This window comes from Lethenteron reissneri, chromosome 40, assembly GCF_015708825.2.
Source record: "Lethenteron reissneri isolate LAM-NWPU_2019-01 chromosome 40, ASM1570882v1, whole genome shotgun sequence".
NCBI lineage: Eukaryota > Metazoa > Chordata > Hyperoartia > Petromyzontiformes > Petromyzontidae > Lethenteron > Lethenteron reissneri.
In genome coordinates, this window is record NC_083818.1 from 577,225 (window position 1) to 596,778 (window position 19,554).

Below are 19,554 nucleotides of genomic sequence, written 5' to 3' on the forward strand. Positions count from 1 at the left end.
GTTGTCTGTGCTTTTGGTACAAATGCGACTGCGTGTGGTGAATGACACGTTGTGTGAAGTGGTTAGTGAACTACGTGACAAACCCGCCACCTGAGTTCGATTACCGCTCGCGGCCGACGTCAGTGGTGAATATCTCGGTTACCTTAAATGAAGTACCTGTTGCGGTTTGTAAACATCGCCATTGGGGAGACAAACACAGCCAGGCGTGGTGCTGGCCACTCACCCCTTAGTGTGCCGTGCCGGCCTTTATACAGTGAGGGAAAAAAGTAATTGATCCCCTGCTGATTTTGTACGTTTGCCCACTGACAAAGAAATGATCAGTCTATAATTTTAATGGTAGATTTATTTGAACAGTGAGAAACAGAATAACAACAACAAAATCGAGAAAAACGCATGTCAAAAATGTTATAAATTGATTTGCATTTTAATGAGGGAAATAAGTATTTGACCCCTCTGCAAAACATGACTTAGTACTTGGTGGCAAAACCCTTGTTGGCAATTACAGAGGTCAGACGTTTCTTGTAGTTGGCCACCAGGTTTGCACACATCTCAGGAGGGATTTTGTCCCACTCCTCTTTGCAGATCTTCTCCAAGTCATTAAGGTTTCGAGGCTGACGTTTGGCAACTCGAACCTTCAGCTCCCTCCACAGATTTTCTACGGGATTAAGGTCTGGAGACTAGCTAGGCCACTCCAGGACCTTAATGTACTTCTTCTTGAGCCACTCCTTTGTTGTCTTGCCCTGGCTGAGGGAAGGAGGTTCTCACCCAAGATTTGACGGTACATGGCCCCGTCCTCGTCCCTTTGATGCAGTGCAGTTGTCCTGTCCCCTTAGCAGAAAAACCCCCCCAAAGCATAATGTTTCCACCTCCATGTTTGACGGTGGGGATGGTGTTCTTGGGGTCATAGGCAGCATTCCTCCTCCTCCAAACACGGCGAGTTGAGTTGATGCCAAAGAGCTCCATTTTGGTCTCATCTGACCAAACCACTTTCACCCAGTTGTCCTCTGAATCATTCAGATGTTCATTGGCAAACTTCAGACGGGCATGTATATGTGCTTTCTTGAGCAGGGGGACCTTGCGGGCGCTGCAGGATTTCAGTCCTTCACGGCGTAGTGTGTTACCAACTGTTTTCTTGGTGACTATGGTCCCAGCTGCCTTGAGATCATTGACAAGATCCTCCCGTGTAGTTCTGGGCTGATTCCTCACCGTTCTCATGATCATTGCAACTCCACGAGGTGAGATCTTGCATGGAGCCCCAAGCCGAGGGAGATTGACAGTTCTTTTGTGTTTCTTCCATTTGCGAATAATCGCACCAACTGTTGTCACCTTCTCACCAAGCTGCTTGGCGATGGTCTTGTAGCCCATTCCAGCCTTGTGTAGGTCTACAATCTTGTCCCTGACATCCTTGGAGAGCTCTTTGGTCTTGGCCATAGTGGAGAGTTTGGAATCTGATTGATTGATTGCTTCTGTGAACAGGTGTCTTTTATACAGATAACAAGCTGAGATTAGGAGCACTCCCTTTAAGAGTGTGCTCCTAATCTCAGCTCGTTACCTATAAAAGACACCTGGGAGCCAAAAATCTTTCTGATTGAGAGGGGGTCAAATACTTATTTCCCTCATTAAAATGCAAATAAATGTATAACATTTTTGACATGCGTTTATCTGGATTTTGTTGTTATTCTGTTTCTCACTGTTCAAATAAACCTACCATTAAAATGATAGACTGATAATTTCTTTGTCAGTGGGCAAACGTACAAAATCAGCAGGGGATCAAATACTTTTTTCCCTCACTGTAGTTGCTCGCTAACAGCGCTTGCACCTACAGTCTGTTATGGCTACATAGGTGATCTTTGCATGTTGTAAATACAAGTGTGTAGGCGTCTGTCTTTGTGTATATGTAACACGTTTGTGTGTGTGTGGCCTAATACGTGCTTGCTAACAGCACCTGCCCCCCAGTCTTTAAGGCAAAACAAGGGGATCTTTGTCTCAAAACAACATTGTGACGTCTTGGTGGATTATTATTATTTGGTTCTTTCGGTTAAGTCACGTCTAAAGATAAAATATTAAATTAAATAATAGCATACGACGTTTCGATTGCAACACAAGCAATCATCATCAGGTATAATGAAATAGCGACATAAAATCTAACCAGAAAACTATAGACAGACATATTAGCAGACAGATATCACCAAGATACATAGCGGGAGCAACACAGGAACCAGAGAGGGGTGATCATCTCTGTGGGGTGGCCTTAAATAGACAGAGGGGGGAGGAGGCAGAGAGAGGGAGGGGGTTAGAGAAAACATTTGCATATCAATGAGTGGTCCAAAAACAAGGTTCTGCAAGTGCGATGACACGGCAAGCAAGTCTGAAAATCAGAAGGACAAACTAAAATTCAATAACCTAGCAAAATATCGAAATGTAATGTAATACAACACAGAGAGTCGGTCAACACACAATTAACGCATAGCCTGGTTGATTACGTACTTCAAAGATTGCTAAGTTAGAATTTAAGTGTGAACATTCCAAAGAGAAGACACAGGCAGAGAGGAGAGAGAGAGAAAAAAGGATAAGCTCAAAACTTCCCCGTAGAAGTGGTTCAATCTTAATTTTAGAACTTTCGTGACTGCAGTAAATGATTATTTGGTTCTTTCGGTTAAGTCACGTCTAAAGATAAAATAATAAATTAAATTAAATAATAGCATACGACGTTTCGATTGCAACACAAGCAATCATCATCAGGTATAATGAAATAGCGACATAAAATCTAACCAGAAAACTATAGACAGACATATTAGCAGACAGATATCACCAAGATACATAGAGGGAGCAACACAGGAACCAGAGAGGGGTGATCATCTCTGTGGGGTGGCCTTAAATAGACAGAGGGGGGAGGAGGCAGAGAGAGGGAGGGGGTTAGAGAAAACATTTGCATATCAATGAGTGGTCCAAAAACAAGGTTCTGCAAGTGCGATGACACGGCAAGCAAGTCTGAAAATCAGAAGGACAAACTAAAATTCAATAACCTAGCAAAATATCGAAATGTAATGTAATACAACACAGAGTCGGTCAACACACAATTAACGCATAGCCTGGTTGATTACGTACTTCAAAGATTGCTAAGTTAGAATTTAAGTGTGAACATTCCAAAGAGAAGACACAGGCAGAGAGGAGAGAGAGAGAAAAAAGGATAAGCTCAAAACTTCCCCGTAGAAGTGGTTCAATCTTAATTTTAGAACTTTCGTGACTGCAGTAAATGATTATTTGGTTCTTTCGGTTAAGTCACGTCTAAAGATAAAATAATAAATTAAATTAAATAATAGCATACGACGTTTCGATTGCAACACAAGCAATCATCATCAGGTATAATGAAATAGCGACATAAAATCTAACCAGAAAACTATAGACAGACGTATTAGCAGACAGATATCACCAAGATACATAGAGGGAGCAACACAGGAACCAGAGAGGGGTGATCATCTCTGTGGGGTGGCCTTAAATAGACAGAGGGGGGAGGAGGCAGAGAGAGGGAGGGGGTTAGAGAAAACATTTGCATATCAATGAGTGGTCCAAAAACAAGGTTCTGCAAGTGCGATGACACGGCAAGCAAGTCTGAAAATCAGAAGGACAAACTAAAATTCAATAACCTAGCAAAATATCGAAATGTAATGTAATACAACACAGAGAGTCGGTCAACACACAATTAACGCATAGCCTGGTTGATTACGTACTTCAAAGATTGCTAAGTTAGAATTTAAGTATGCTATTATTTAATTTAATTTATTATTTTATCTTTAGACGTGACTTAACCGAAAGAACCAAATAATCTTGGTGGATTGTTGGCCAATGAAAAGACAAGTGTTTGTTTCATGACCCACCAGTCAAATAAATCACATTTACACCCGTCAGCCCACACTCATTGTGAACCAACAGTGTTAGTCTTGCTGTGTTAGGGGAGTAATACATTCACCATTCGATTGGCGAATTTATTTTTAACTTCGTGGTGGATGTAGCAACCTCTCTAGTGGATGTGGGGTTTGGGTCAGGGTCAAGTAAAATTGTTATGCAACTTGTGGCGTTGAATGTATATCTTGTTTAATGTGCAGCCCATTTTGGGGTATGATAGCATCTGCAAACCTTGCAAGCCATGAAGGATATTTTACCATATTTCACCGCGCTAGTCAGTGGCAGGTTGGTGAAGGGTGAGGAGGGGGAAGAGCAGAACAAGTATTCTGAGGTCAAGGCTCATTTCCTTGGGTCATTGGCCTTTTTTCAGTGGAGCTCCAAAGCTTTGGAACGCTTTGCCTTTGCTAATAAGACGATTGGAATCGTTAGATATATTTAAGTCTGTCTTGAAAACTCACCTCTTTAAATTGGCCTTTACACTACTAGTTCTGGACGTTTTTCCTGCAGACTCTGTTTATTCTATGCTTTCCATAGACATTGGCACATTGGGATTTACGGATGAAATGCACCTTACATATGTACAATATTAGTATTAGTGTATTTTACTGCACTGCCCCCTACTGCTCACAACAACTATGACACTTGTTTGTGCATGGTAGTCTCCCATCTAAGCACGATATATCCAGGCTCAGCCCTGTAGAACCTCATGAGATCCGACGATCACGTGCATTCTGGGTCATTTGGTCATACCAACATGACAAAAAAAACATCTGTTCTGTCACTTCGGATTTGATGCTTGTGTCGCGAGAATAAGAATCGATATTTATATTTTAATTAGTGCACCGTTACACTCCTGGGGGGCAGGGTGGCTGCGCTATATTAACACTTGTGCCTCACAGCAAGAAGGACCTGGGTTTGATTCCTAACTTGGGTGCCTTTCTATGTGGTTAAATTTCGATTTAAAGCTTTCGTGACTGCAGGGATTCATCTTCTTGGTTTTTTCGGTAAAGTCACGTAGAAGGAAAATAATAAAATTATAAAAATAAACCAATTAAATAATTCTCACGACGTTTCGGCCACAACGCAAGCAGCCGTCCTCAGGTGAAGAACAGGTCTGTCGGGAAGACAGCGTCTGAATGAAACACCCCAGGCTTTGAGTGTGTATTTAAGCTTGGTTGGAGGGGGAAGAGCTCCTTGACAAAATAATTTGCATATCAAGAGGAATTTAGCATATTTATGGGAAATGCAGATATGGGATTAATCACTGCTTGTGAAATGCGTAGGAGGTGGGCGGGGGGTTTCAAAGTCATATTGTGCCCGTGCATTATGCAGGATTAGCAGCATCAAAGGGAGGGGATAGGGGTAGCATTAATAAAGTGAAGGAATGTTAGTTAATAGTATGTAGCTGCAGTAACTAAACCACCACGTAAAAAACTAAAGTATAAACTACATAGTATCATCAGTATACTAAATATACTCTCCAATAAGCTGAGCTACTAACAGTAAGTAATACATTGCAATTCTATGTCGCAAAAATATATAATATGCTTCCAGCTAAACCTTTTTCCTCTTACATCACACGGGTCTACCCCATACTATATACTGCCATAGACAAACCCAACATTAAATTATACTGTATTACTATACACCACCTTATACCTTCGACTATACATTGTAATATTACACTATGTATTATTCTACCCACCCTACTGTATACCACACTGCTGTATATTCACTATACAATTACGATACTATATATTACCTTATACATTGTATTAAACATTACAATTTTATACTACTTATTATTATACAATCTGCTATACACTATTCCATTGACCGTCGCGTGAAAGATACTAAGAGGAAGCAACGAAATATGTAAATGGGAGAGTGGTGGTAGGAGACTTGCAGCGGAGAAAACAATCCATTCCCTGCGGAGAATACAAGATATATAGTCAATGCCAGTGGACTGCTGTCTGAAAGTCACCGTAAACGTGAACACAATCAGTTAAGATCCGAAATGGTTTATTACGTCCTTCCAATGATTGCTGAGCCAGAATCCATCTTCTCGGTTGAAATTGTCCGTGTTTGTATATGTGGATCGCCTCATGAACGAATCTCTCATGGTAGCCAGATGGCTTGCAGAGAACCTCTGTCTTGGAGAAGTCAATGTCATGTGAGCCCATTGAATTGTAACAGTGATCTGCCACGGCTGAGGTGTTTGTCCTACCGTGTTTTAGGTCTGCTTTATGTTCACGGATGCGGTCCGAGACATGTTGTTTGGTTTCTCCAATGTAACTGCTACCACAGAGGCAACTTAGTTTGTAGACGCCAGGGTACTGTATGTCTGGAACCACAACTTTTACAGACGGGACCAGATCACGGATATTATGTACTGTGTTGAATCGGACCTGGTACTTGTGTTTAATCAGGATTTTGGAGATCTTTTTTGTGACCCCAGCAATGTAGGGTAAGGTGATGGTTTTGAAAGGCTCCTCAACAGGATCCTTCTTGATGGTTGGAGTGATGGCTTTGCGGATTGTGTAGTCGGAGTAACCATTAGCCTTAAGAGCTTGGCGTACGTGTTTGAGTTCACTGGCAATGTGCTCCTGGTCGGAGATGCATTGGGCTCTATGGTATAGAGTCTTGATGAGGGAATTCTTCTGGGATGGATGGTGGTGGGAATCCGGTTTTAGGTAAGCATCTGTATGGGTGGCTTTCCTGTAGACAGAGTGGCTCATTGAACCATCAGGTCTCCTTTTAATTAGGACATCCAAAAAGGGTAGCTTGACATCTTTTTCGACTTCCATGGTGAATCTGATGACTGGGTGTATGGAATTGATGTGGTCGAGGAATTGGTCTAGAGCAGGCCGGCCATGTGGCCAGATGACAAAAGTGTCATCTATGTACCTCTTCCATAAGGTCGGGCGTAGAGTGGCAGTCTGGATTGCGTCAGTCTCAAATTTCTCCATGAAAACGTTGGCTACAACCAGAGATAGGGGGAGCCCATTGGGGTGCCCTCGGTTTGTTCGTAGAAAGTTCCATTCCAGGTGAAGTATGTATTGGTTAAGCAGTGTCTCACCAGGGGGGGTACCCCAGTATTCAGTCCTTGATGAACCAAGTCTTCAATGATTGCGATGGTGTCAGGTACAGGAACTTTGGTGTATAAGGAAACCACATCAAAACTGACAAGCAGGTCGTCTGGGGACAGGGAAATCCCCTTGATTGTCGATACCAGGTCAGTAGAGTTTAGTACCGCAGAGGTGGTTTTTCCAGTGAAAGGCCGCAGGATTTGTCTAGAACTAGCTTAGCTCTTATCTCAGAGAAAATCAGACTTGCGCGCACCGATCTAGATCAGTTAGACAAGACACTCTACAAATCACACTTATCTTTGACTGCAACAATGTCCACATCGGATTGGGAACATGTAGACAATATGACTGCCTCTTCAGCTGCCGCTATGTCGACCAAATGTAAGGACAACTTGATTTCCAAAGTCAACCGCCTCTCAAACAAGAGACCGGACCCACACACTGAAAAACTAGATGTTAACAAAGTCGTAATTAATCGCATCTACAACAAGACTGCTTAGAGACCTGGGAATTAAGGGCCAGAGCCCAGCGTTCGGCAATCAGAGCTGTATCGGAGGCGGCAGAAGGCAGCAGTCAGTGGCTCTGGATGAAGAGGAAAGACCCCAGCTGGGCCCCAAAGTGAGAGGGCCAGGAGGTATGCAGTCAACAATGCTTGACTCAGGGAGGAGGACGCCCCTGCCATGCATAGTCCCATGGGATGTTGGCTATCAACAACAAGGCAACTCCTATGACTAATTGGGAATGGGACGCAAGCGTAAGATTGATCACCCTGTCGCTGGCCGTCTTTGGGGAGGGTGTATAGTATGAAAGGCCGAAACACCCTAGGAACCAAAGGTTCACTACTGACGATGCGCTCCCCAAATTTCACCAGGCTCACTGTTCATGAACTCTTGGAAGTGCTTGCACAAAGGATAGTAACATCTCATCCTGTGTTCTTTGGAATCTGATGGTCTGAAATCCGTTTTAGCTAAAGGACTAAACTTTGCAGTCACACCTGGACACATACCAGTTAATGATATCATTGCCCAAGTAGATGTGGCTCTCAAGGGCCTGAGTCACATCGCTGCAGATGTAGCAAGATCAGAAATCGCTGCAACCCTCAAACGCTAAGATGCCAGCTAGCAACATCAGCAAAGATGAGCGTTTGAATTAGCTCAATTAAAAAAGAGGGATGACATTGTCATCCTCTCAGCCGACAAAGGCAATGCCACTGTCATCATGGACAAAATAGAATACAACAACAAAATTCAAGAACTACTCAACGATGGCAGCTATACAAAAATAAAAAGAGACCCCACCAACAGCCTCGTCATTAAAACCAACAAAATCATTTCTGATTCAACCGCATTAATTGATTAAACCAAACAGTTCTCGTTGAAACCTTCTGCAGCCAGGCCACCAAGATTATATGGCTTGCCAAAGATACATAAAGAAGATACACCTCTTCGTCCCATTGTCTCTACTATCAACTCCTCCACCTACAAACTAGATCGTTTTTTGTCTGAAATCCTGCGGCCTTTCACTGGAAAAACCACCTCTGCGGTACTAAACTCTACTGACCTGGTATCGACAATCAAGGGGATTTTCCTGTCCCCAGACGACCTGCTTGTCAGTTTTGATGTGGTTTCCTTATTCACCAAAGTTCCTGTACCTGACACCATCGCAATCATTGAAGACTTGGTTCATCAAGGACCGAATACTGGGGTACCCCCCTGGTGAGACACTGCTTAACCAATACATACTTCACCTGGAATGGAACTTTCTACCAACAAACTGAGGGCACCCTAATGGGCTTCCCCCTATCTCCGGTTGTAGCCAACGTTTTCATAGAGAAATTTGAGACTGACGCCATCCAGACTGCCACTCTACGCCCGACCTTATGGAAGAGGTACGTAGATGACACTTTTGTCATCTGGCCACATGGCCGGCCTGCTCTAGACCAATTCCTCGACCACATCATTTCCATACACCCAGCCATCAGATTCACCATGGAAGTCGAAAAAGATGGCAAGCTAACCTTTTTGGATGTCCTAATTAAAAGGAGACCTGATGGTTCAATGAGCCACTCTGTCTACAGGAAAGCCACCCATACGGATGCTTACCTAAAACCGGATTCCCACCACCATCCATCCCAGAAGAATTCCCTCATCAAGACACTCTACCATAGAGCCCAATGCATCTCCGACCAGGAACACATTGCCAGTGAACTCAAACACGTACGTCAAGTTCTTAAGGTCCCGTCTGTAAAAGATGTGGTTCCAGACATACAGTACCCTGGCGTCTACAAACTAAGTTGCCTTTGTGGTAGCAGTTACATTGGAGAAACCAAACAACATGTCTCGGACCGCATCCGTGAACATTAAGCAGACCTGAAACACGGTAGGACAAACACCTCAGCCGTGGCAGATCACTGTTACAATTCAATGGGCTCACATGACATTGACTTCTCCAAGACAGAGGTTCTCTGCAAGCCATCTGGCTACCATGAGAGATTCGTTCATGAGGCGATCCACATATACAAACACGGACAATTTCAACCGAGAAGATGGATTCTGGCTCAGCAATCATTGGAAGGGCGTAATAAACCATTTCGGATCTTAACTGATTGTGTTCACGTTTACGGTGACTTTCAGACCGCAGTCCACTCACAGGCATTGACTATATATCTTGTATTTTCCACAGGGAATGGATTGTTTGCTCCGCTGCAAGTCTCCTATCACCACTCTCCCATTGACATATTTCGTTGCTTCCTCTTAGTATCTTTCACGCGACCGTCAATGGTATAGTGTATAGCAGATTGTATAATAATAAATAGTATAAAATTGAAATGTTTAATACAATGTGTAAGGTAATATATAGTATCGTAATTGTATAGTGAATATACAGCAGTGTGGTATACAGTAGGGTGGGTAGAATAATACATAGTGTAATATTACAATGTATAGTCGAAGGTATAGGGTGGGTTATAGTAATACAGTATAATTTAATGTTGGGTTTGTCTATGGCAGTATATAGTATGGGGTAGACCCGTGTGATGTAAGAGGAAAAAGGTTTAGCTGGAAGCATATTATATATTTTTTGCGACATAGAATTGCAATGTATTACTTACTGTTAGTAGCTCAGCTTATTGGAGAGTATATTTAGTATACTGATGATACTATGTAGTTTATACTTTAGTTTTTTACGTGGTGGTTTAGTTACTGCAGCTACATACTATTAACTAACATTCCTTCACTTTATTAATGCTACCCCTATCCCCTCCCTTTGATGCTGCTAATCCTGCATAATGCACGGGCACAATATGACTTTGAAACCCCCCGCCCACCTCCTACGTATTTCACAAGTAGTGACTAATCCCATATCTGCATTTCCCATAAATATGCTAAATTCCGCTTGATATGCAAATTATTTTGTCAAGGCACTCTTCCCCCTCCAACCCAGGTTAAATATACGCTCCAAGCCTGGGGTGTTTCATTCAGACGCTGTCTTCCCGACAGACCTGTTCTTCACCTGAGGACGGCTGCTTGCGTTGTGGCCGAAACGTCGTGAGAATTATTTAATGATTTTTTATTATTATTTTATTATTTTCCTTCTACGTGACTTTACCGAAAGAACCAAGAAGATTTCTACGTGGTGTTTGTATGTTCTTCCCTGTTCTATATGGTATTCTATGAATCTTTCCGTAAAGTCACGTAGATAGATAAAAATATAACAATAAAATAATAAAAATGAAAATAAAGTGAATAAAAAATAATATCACGATGTTTCGATCACAACACAAGCAGTCGTCATCAGGAACAGGGAGGTTAGCCTCTTGAGGTAAAGCTGTTTATAAAGGTTTAGAGAATGCTCCGACATCGGCAGTAGGTCTACACCAATCAAAGCATTGCACCTTGCTCCACACACCCACACTGCTGACGGTGTAGGTGGACAAGAAAACACAAATCAAATCATGACCCAAAGTGGTTGATGACATCTTTCAAATGATTGCTGAGTTTAAAACCATAGTCTCGGTTGAAATTGTGTCTGTGTGTGTATGTATGTATGGATGGCTTCGTGAAAGAATCTTTGTTGATAGCCAGTCGGCTTGCAAAGTACCATCGTCTTAAGAGAAATCAATTTCACGTGAGTCAGCTACATTAAAGTCATCATCAGCCACGGCAGAAGTGTTTCAGATCTTTCTTATGTTCACGAACACGGTCCGAGACATGTCGTTTGGTTTCCCCAATGTAACTGCTGCCGCAGATACAGCTTAGTTTGTAGACGCCTGGATATTGCATGTCAGGAATCTTGTCCATCACAGATGGGATCAGGTCACGAATTTTATGCACTGTATTAATTTGGACCTGGATTTTGTGTTTGTTCAAGATTTTGGAAATATTTTTGGTTATCCCTGCTATGTAAGGTAAGGTGATGCTTTTGATTGGATTTTCAGATAGCTCCTTCCTCATGGTTGGGGTGATGGCTTTGTGGATTGTGTAGTCAGAATATCCATTCGTCTTGAGAGCCTGGTGTATGTGTTTGAGTTCACTGGTCAGGTGTTCATGGTCAGAGATGCATTGAGCTCAATGGTGTAGCGTTTTGATGAGGGAATTCTTCTGGGATGGATGGTGGTGGGAATCCGGTTTTAGGTAGGCGTCAGTATGGATTACTTTCCTGTAGACAGGGTGGCTCATTGAGTCATCTGGTCTCTTTTTTATAAAGATATACAAGAAGGGTAGCATGCCACCCTTTTCTACCTCCATGGTGAATTTGATTGCTGGGTGTATGGAATTGATGTGGTTTAGGAATTGTTCCAGAGCCGGTCGGTCATGTGGCCAGATGACTAACGTGCGATCCACGTACCTCTTCCACAAGGACGGGCGTAGAGTGGATGCCTGGATGGCGTCCGTCTCAAATTGTTCCATGAAAATGTTGGCCACAACCGGAGATATGGGAGAACCCATTGGGGTGCCTTCAGTTTGTTTGTAGAATGTTCCATTCCAAGTGAAGTATGTATTGGTGAGGCAGTGTATCACCAGAGCTGGTACATCAGCATTCAGCCTTGTTGGACCAAATCTTCAATTATTGCAATGGTATCGGGCACAGAAACTTTGGTGACCATAGAAACTACATCGAAACTAATAAGCAAATCACCTGTGGACAGTGAGATGCCTTTAATTGACGATACCAGGTGAGCTGAGTTAAGAACAGAAGAGGTGGTCTTACTAGTGAATGGCTGTAAGGTCTCGGACAGATATCGTGCCAGTTTGTAGGTGGGTGAGCCAATGGTGGAGATGATGGGATGAAGGGGTGTACCTTCTTTATGGATTTTTGGTAAGCCATATACCGTATTTTCTCGCATATAGCCCGCATACGTATATAACCCGCAGACGCATATACCCCGCAAAAATAGCATTTTGTATAAAACAAATTTCAGTCCGCATCGTCATATCTTTAACGTCGTTACCGCAGCTTAATTCCATCATATTAATACAAAGTTTACATTTGTAATACATTCCACTATCAATTGTTAACATTCAAATCATAACGCGCACAAAGAAAACAAACTATCTGGAAACGAGTGACCTTAAAACAGTAAATAAGTAACAAAAGTAAATATCCAATAAATAAGTAACACATATCTGGTAGATAAATAATTAAGCGTACTGTTAAGCTTACCAGCATTCGACCTCATCATATTACAGCTACTGGACCGGTAGTTACACCTGTACAGTTTTAGCACTGGTAGATTGCACACTGCGCAGACAATAGCGGCACTACGGTAACGCAATTGCCTCCTGGCAACAAAGCCATTGGAAGTTTGAAACAAAGCTCATGGTCGCGACTGTATAGTGCTCAGCCAATAGCAGCGGCCTAAGGGACTCCGCAATTATGATTCCGCGTCTGGTCGACGCTTGTTACGGCCCTTCCCATTGTGCAATCCATAGCCTCAGCTGAAGCTTTCGCACCCCCCTACAGCCACTGAAAGTATTACGGTAAACAAAGTGCGCCCACTTCAAACATTGTCGTTTCATTGTACAAACAATTTGAATAATTTAAAACGTGATAACACATGCAATTTTAGTGTGAGTGGTTTATTCAGCAGTGCTTTAGTCAAAGGTAAGTGTTGCATAGTGGATAGTTCTCCCATGAAAAAATGTAACGAGTTATGACATGTCACACGTGTAAAATATTTTTGGGATAGCCCACACCTCCATATACCCCGCAGGGTCTTGTTTTGTTTGTAAAAAGTGGTATACCCCGCGGGTTATATGCGGGAAAATACGGTAGTCTGGGTGGTCTAGCAGCAGAAGGTTTTAAGGAAAACCGTTTGGTCTGTTCAATTAATGAAGCTGAATCGGTGATACTGTTCGTTTTTGTAATGAGGCAGTTGGTGGGATCTCTTTATATTTTTGTGTCGCAACCATCATTAAGTAGGTCCTGAATTTTGTTATTCGTGACCTGATCCCATCTGTGAAGGACAAGATTCCTGACATGCAATATCTCGGCATCTACAATCTAAGCTGTATCTGCGGCAGCAGTTGCATTGGGGAAACCAAACGACACGTCTCGGACCATGTTCGTGAAGGCAGATATGAAACACGGCAGAACCAATACTGCTGCTGTTGCTGATCATTACTTTAACCCGGCTGGCTCACATGAAGATTATTTCTCTAAGACAATGGTACTTTGCAAGCCGACTGGCTATCAACAAAGATTCTTTCACGAAGCCATCCATACATACAGACACAGACACAATTTCAACCGAGACGACAGTGTTAAACTAAGCAATCATTGGAAAGATGTCATAAACCACTTTGGGTCATGACTTGATTTGTGTTTTCTTGTCCAACTCCACCGTCAGCAGTGTGGGTGTGTGGAGCGAGGTGCAATGCTTTGATTGGTGTTGACCTACTGCTGGTGTCGGAGCCCTCTCCTACATTAACATTAGCTGCCCCGCCCATCTCTTAACCTTTATAAACAGCTTGCCCTCAGAGACTAACCTACCTGTTCCTGTTGACGAATGCTTGTGTTGCTATCGAAACGTCGTGATATTTTTATCATTTTTAATTCACGTGACTTTACTGAAAGCACCATAGAATGTTAATTCCTGCAGTCACGAAAGTTTTTAGTGAAAATGTTCTACATGGGTTTCTCCAGTTACCTGCCATTGTAAAAAAACACGTACAATGTAACTGGTATTGTCCAAAATACATCCCAATGCTGAAAAGTTGCCTGTAAATTACTCAATTTGGATTACACAGCAGCAACATCATCATCCACTTCTGCGGAAATTTGGCAGGACTCTCTTGAAAAAGAGTCCTGAGTGAACTAGCATGCTTAATGGAAAATAAATCAAATGCCTCTGCTGCCCCTTCTGTGTCCCAGGTGATTCAGCAGGCCCTGCACGGGCAACCGTCGGCAGCTCAGTACCTGCAGAGGATGTACGCCGCCCAGCAGCAGCACCTCATGCTGCAGACTGCTGCATTGCAGCAACAGCAGCAGCAACAACAGCAACAACAGCAGCAGCATCTGAGCAGCGCTCAGCTACAGAGCCTGGCGGCTGTGCAGCAGGTAAGTGGATGGGTGCAGCAGTAGAATAGATGGGTGCAGCCGTAGACGAGATGTGTGTAGCCATATTATATCTGTGCAGCAAGAAATTAAATGTGTAGTGAGAATAGATGAGTACAGCGGGAGAAATGTCACGGTGAGTCTCACTCCCATAATGGCCATGTCTTAAAATATCGAGCCAGTCCTGCTGAAACTCAGGGTTCAAGCTTTGGTGTTTAGTGTGTCTTGGGGGATTCATAATGGCCATCTCAGACATTGAGCTGACACCCTCCAATAAGCGTTGAGAGGTTGCTGGAGCAGGAAGGAGACCGGAGTGAGATCAGAGTGGAGAGATGGGCAGAGGAGAATCCATGGACCATTTTGGAAGGCTTTGGGATAGAGACAGTAACTGAAAAAGTTGTAGGCAGACGGTCCGACAGGAGACACAGACAAGAACAGACAGAGGTGAGACTCCCAACACAGAAAGACAAAGTAACAGGATTTACTGGAGGGGGACTTTGTGGAGTGGAGGGTATGGCAGTAGAATTAGATGAGAGGGGAGAGATAGCTATACACCAATGGGTATTTGATGCATTGTGAATATGATCAGTCTGATCTTGTCGTTGGATTTGGAGGCAGTGGAGGATTGGGATAACACTGGTTTGTGGATCAGCTGTTCAGTTTGAGCAGTTGCCGTAGAGCTTAAATTAACACCACTAACCTCTCCGTTTCGCCTGTTCCCACTTCTCCGCCTGTCTTCTCCCAACAATACCAACAATAATCCTCTGCCTGTCTGTTCCCCCCGCCCTTCCTACCTGCCACCCATGCCCTCGCCCACCCCTTAACTCTCGACCACTCCAGTCCTCTGCCAACTGCCCTCTCGACTACTCAACTCCGTGCCTTGCGCTGGTACGACAGCGAGACGACAGAAACATCAAACCCCTGATCTCCTTTTCCATCCTCCCACCCCCACGACCTCTCCTTCTCCCCCACCCCCCTTCCTTCCTCCCACACCACCCCTACGTATGCACTGTTTTCCACAGCCTGCCCAGCTCTCCTACCATGACGTTACCCGGCCAAGGAATGCCCTGAGCCCTGACTAGGGTTGCTGTAACATGGCGGTGCTGTGATATATCTTATGATACAAGATCCACGACAATCGAAAGTCCGTTTTGCACAATATTGGTATATTGTGATTATCATGGCTCTTTTACTTCCTGTCAAAATATTTGTTCAACGACAATAATTTTAAGGTAACAGTACTAATTAAGTTCACGATATGAAATAAAGTTCACAATAAATTAAGCTATTTCCCATTAAGTTAGCGATTTGTAAAATGTTTGCCAAACGTATTCACAGCTACGTGGTTATATGACATCATATCTGTAATCTATAAGTTTCATTATTTATATTACGTAACTTTCCACTGACTTGCATTATAAGCGTTAAATATTGTAAAGATGTAATCATTGGAAGATATAACGCTTCCGTCGAGTGAAATGCGGTCGAATAAGTTATAAGCGATCTTTATTCGTACCTAAAGTTATAGCAAAACACAAAAGCAGTACAAAACAGATGTGAAGCAAAATTACAGTTTTGTGGAAATGCCGATTTCGCAATAATCGCCTCATCGTGAAATGGCATCGTATCGTGAATTATATCCCAGCAAACCTCCCACCACCCCCTTACCCCTTGCATGTGCGTGGATCGCAGTTTCACAGTGCCCGCTTTCAACGGATGCAGGATTAGATTCTCAGGTAGTTCCCAGAGGAGAGGATTGTGATGATGACATTTTTATAAAATAATCGATTAATATGCTTTTATATTAGATGCATTGACACCTGTACGTAAGGATCGACAAAATTGTTAACTATACAAGTTTTATTATGCGAGACCGGCGCAGTTTGCACACGCTTGTGATCCAGCAATTTAGGCGCAATAGTTGGTGGGTCACGTATAAATCTGTGAAACTTCAAAGCCCACTGGGATGTGGGATGGGAGAAAACCTACACCTGCGAAGGGGCAATGCTCTATCCCATACAGATGGAACAGATGGCGATTAGTCCACATTTTGCTCTATTGTCTTTTCCTGGTGAGCCATGGTATAGGTGCCATGGTGGCGAAATGTTAACTCCCTCGCCTTGTATACAGGAGGTTGTGGGTTTGATCCCGACCCTGACGCCTGCTGTATATTTGAAGTTTGCATGTTCACCCTCTGTGGTCGCGTAGATATTTCTCTGGGTCCTACAGTTTTTCCCTCCACATTTAGAAACATGCGTTTTGAGTATTTCCCTGATTTAAATTTCCACATGATAAACCACTTCGTTGAACCATCAATGGGCCTTACCTGATAAAGCAACAATTCCACAGTGCTGGATTACAGGCGTGTGCCACCACCGCCTACCTCCAACAATAATCAGTACAAATTATCATCATCATCTTTATTATTGTTCCATTTTGTAAATCCTGACATCCGTTGTGAACTGGGCGGTGTGTGAGGGTCCCACGTGTGTGTGTGGTTGTTTTTGCACGATGTGTTTTTTTTGACTTCCTGTGATTCCTGCCGTGTCTCCTGCTTTTTGATGTCACAGCCTACCATGCATGTGCGCTTGCCTTTCCACTATTTTTTGGAAGTGGGCATTTCATCTTGGGTGGTTCATAATGGCCGCGTTGGAGTGAATGAGCCAGCACAGCTGAGATGCTGGGCCGAATCCAGGTTTTAGCCTCCCGTGATTAAATCGGGGTCTCAAGTGTTGTGAGGTGGTGGTCTGAGCCCAGTCACCACAGACTGCACAAAAACCCATACTTTATTTGGTTTATTATTTAAATCACCTAACTTTATCTCTAAGGATCTGGATGTGTTTTATTGACATACAGACACCCGTGCAGGGCATGGTGTGCCCCAAGTGTGGCTACAGAGCCAACTAAATTGACATTCTTGATATACGGACAATGGCTCCGTCATGGATCTGTCTCTCCACATAAAATATTAAAGTATTTATTACTCAATCCATCGGCTCCATATCCATCTAGAAGTGTTTCATTTCAGCAGCATTGATTCAATACAAACAAACTCTCGACCGGTTTTGACAGTGTCTCATTCGGAGTCAGGCTTGCTTGAATCAATGCTGGTGAACTGCCAGTTATTATAGGCAAGACCTCTTTAAAATATGGGTTCAGAAGTTAGGTATGACTTCAGAAGTAGTCATGTGGCACGGTGATTCACTACAACACAACACTGGTTGTCAAATTGTTACAGTTAACTAATTTTCAAAGTACTGTTTTATTACGTAGATGTTATCTTGCATGCATTATATCTTTTGTGTGTTTTGTTTTATTGTCACTGGAGATTTTTCAATCTGCAATGATCACATAACTGGTGATTCGTGATTGACAAATGGTTGTTGTGTTCTGAGAATTTCCCAGAAATAAATGCCTCCTATTTGTTATTGAAACAGCTTTTTGTTATTGAATTGTTACAAAAATGTTTAATTCTCAGTTAATTTAACACGGAGGCTTTTGCGACAATTTTTTTTTTTCAACAGGAAAACTGATTCAATTCTGGCAATCGCCTGATGATGCTGGTTGTAATCAGCAAAACTTCGTACTCATTGTAAATGTTGTGAGTTTGCTCTCCACCACACGTGCTGAAGTAGTAACTGATTGGCACGTTTTATTCATGTGACAAACCTTAATAATTGGCCGTGTTGGGTGGTGGTTGGTATACGACACATTTAGCGATCTAACCCAAAATTATTTTTTTCCAAAATACTTTATTATGAGGCGCCAGGTTGTTTGTTCCACTGGAGAAGCTGAGCCATACCGCTTGATGTCACACGCAATGAACAAGTTTAGACGCATGTAGAGGGCATGGTACTCACCGTCATCACACGCCCTGGCCCTGCTTGGCCCACATCCAGATTCAGGTGTCTTGTGAGGCCAGCGTAGCACATATTGGTTCTGAATTAGTGCGGAATATAGCCAGCGAAAAACTACCCATATGACGACACCCTGCGCTGGCACGGCTCGGATGTGCCAATGGAAAATAGATATTAGAGGCCATTACACAGTTTTGGTGAACTGCTGTCCCATCCACCATACTGCCCAGCGTTGGCACCATCACAGTTGGCCTTTTGACGTACCGCTTTTGTGGGCAATGTTTTAAAAATTACGCCACTGTCAGTATAGGATTTCGCTTGCAAATGGTTACGTGATGCTGACGAATCTTCCTGTGATGGAATGCTGGCCCTGTTTCCGCACTGGCAACAAGCACGGAGAAGAGAAGGATGGAAATGGAGTTGAAACAACCAAATATTAGTGACATTGACACGAATGGAAAATGAGGCTGCTGTCTGTAGAGGATAACATTCATGAAGCCATTTGTGCGAGTGTCACGAACATTCGGTTGTGTTTCAACACCCTCTCCATCCTTCTCTTCTCCGCACTTGTTGCCAGTGCGGAAACAGGGCCAACATTCCATCACAGGAGGATTCATCAGCATCACGTAACTATTTGCGAATATCGTAATCCTATACTGTCAGCGGCCGTCCTTTAAATGGCCTAAAGCAGGGGTCGGCAACCAAAATAACAAGAAGAGCCATTTCTTTCCAATTCGGTACAAAATTCAGTATTTCAAGAGCCGCAATGCATCTGAGTACATACTGTACATACTGTAAATATCGTCAAGAAGCAGCCCGTAAAGAGCCGCATGCGGCTCCAGAGCCGTAGGTTGCCGACCCCTGGCCTAAAGGATAAAAATATAAGGATGCCAGAACTGGGTTGAGCTAGTGGATCGGGCAGCACAGTTGACCCGAACTGTGCAATGGTATTTTTTTAATATTGTTGCCCCCTTGCACGTGTGTGTTTCTCCTAGTGCTCTGGTTTCCTCACACATGTAATCACTTGTGTATTGGCCGATAACACCTCAATATATCGAGAACCGGAGAGCTTGAGCAGTTTTTGGTGCCAGCTCCTGCTTGTCTGTGGTTCCTCACGCCTTCAAAGTTCTGTCTGTTAGGGAGCGAAT

The 19,554-nt window shown here is 43.2% G+C and overlaps 1 protein-coding gene across 3 annotated transcripts in view; it reads left to right on the forward strand.

Annotated features, from left to right (window-relative positions):
• The window catches only part of PHC2 (polyhomeotic homolog 2), a 107,288-nt gene that overhangs the window by 40,413 nt on the left and 47,321 nt on the right, over positions 1-19,554 (forward strand). For 2 of the 3 annotated variants that reach the window (XM_061567879.1, XM_061567881.1), the window contains 2 exons: positions 14,367-14,552; positions 15,390-15,437. In XM_061567879.1, coding sequence (XP_061423863.1) covers positions 14,367-14,552; positions 15,390-15,437 — 234 coding nt within the window. The remainder of the gene's footprint in view (positions 1-14,366; positions 14,553-15,389; positions 15,438-19,554) is intronic. The other variant, XM_061567880.1, reaches the window with a different exon arrangement.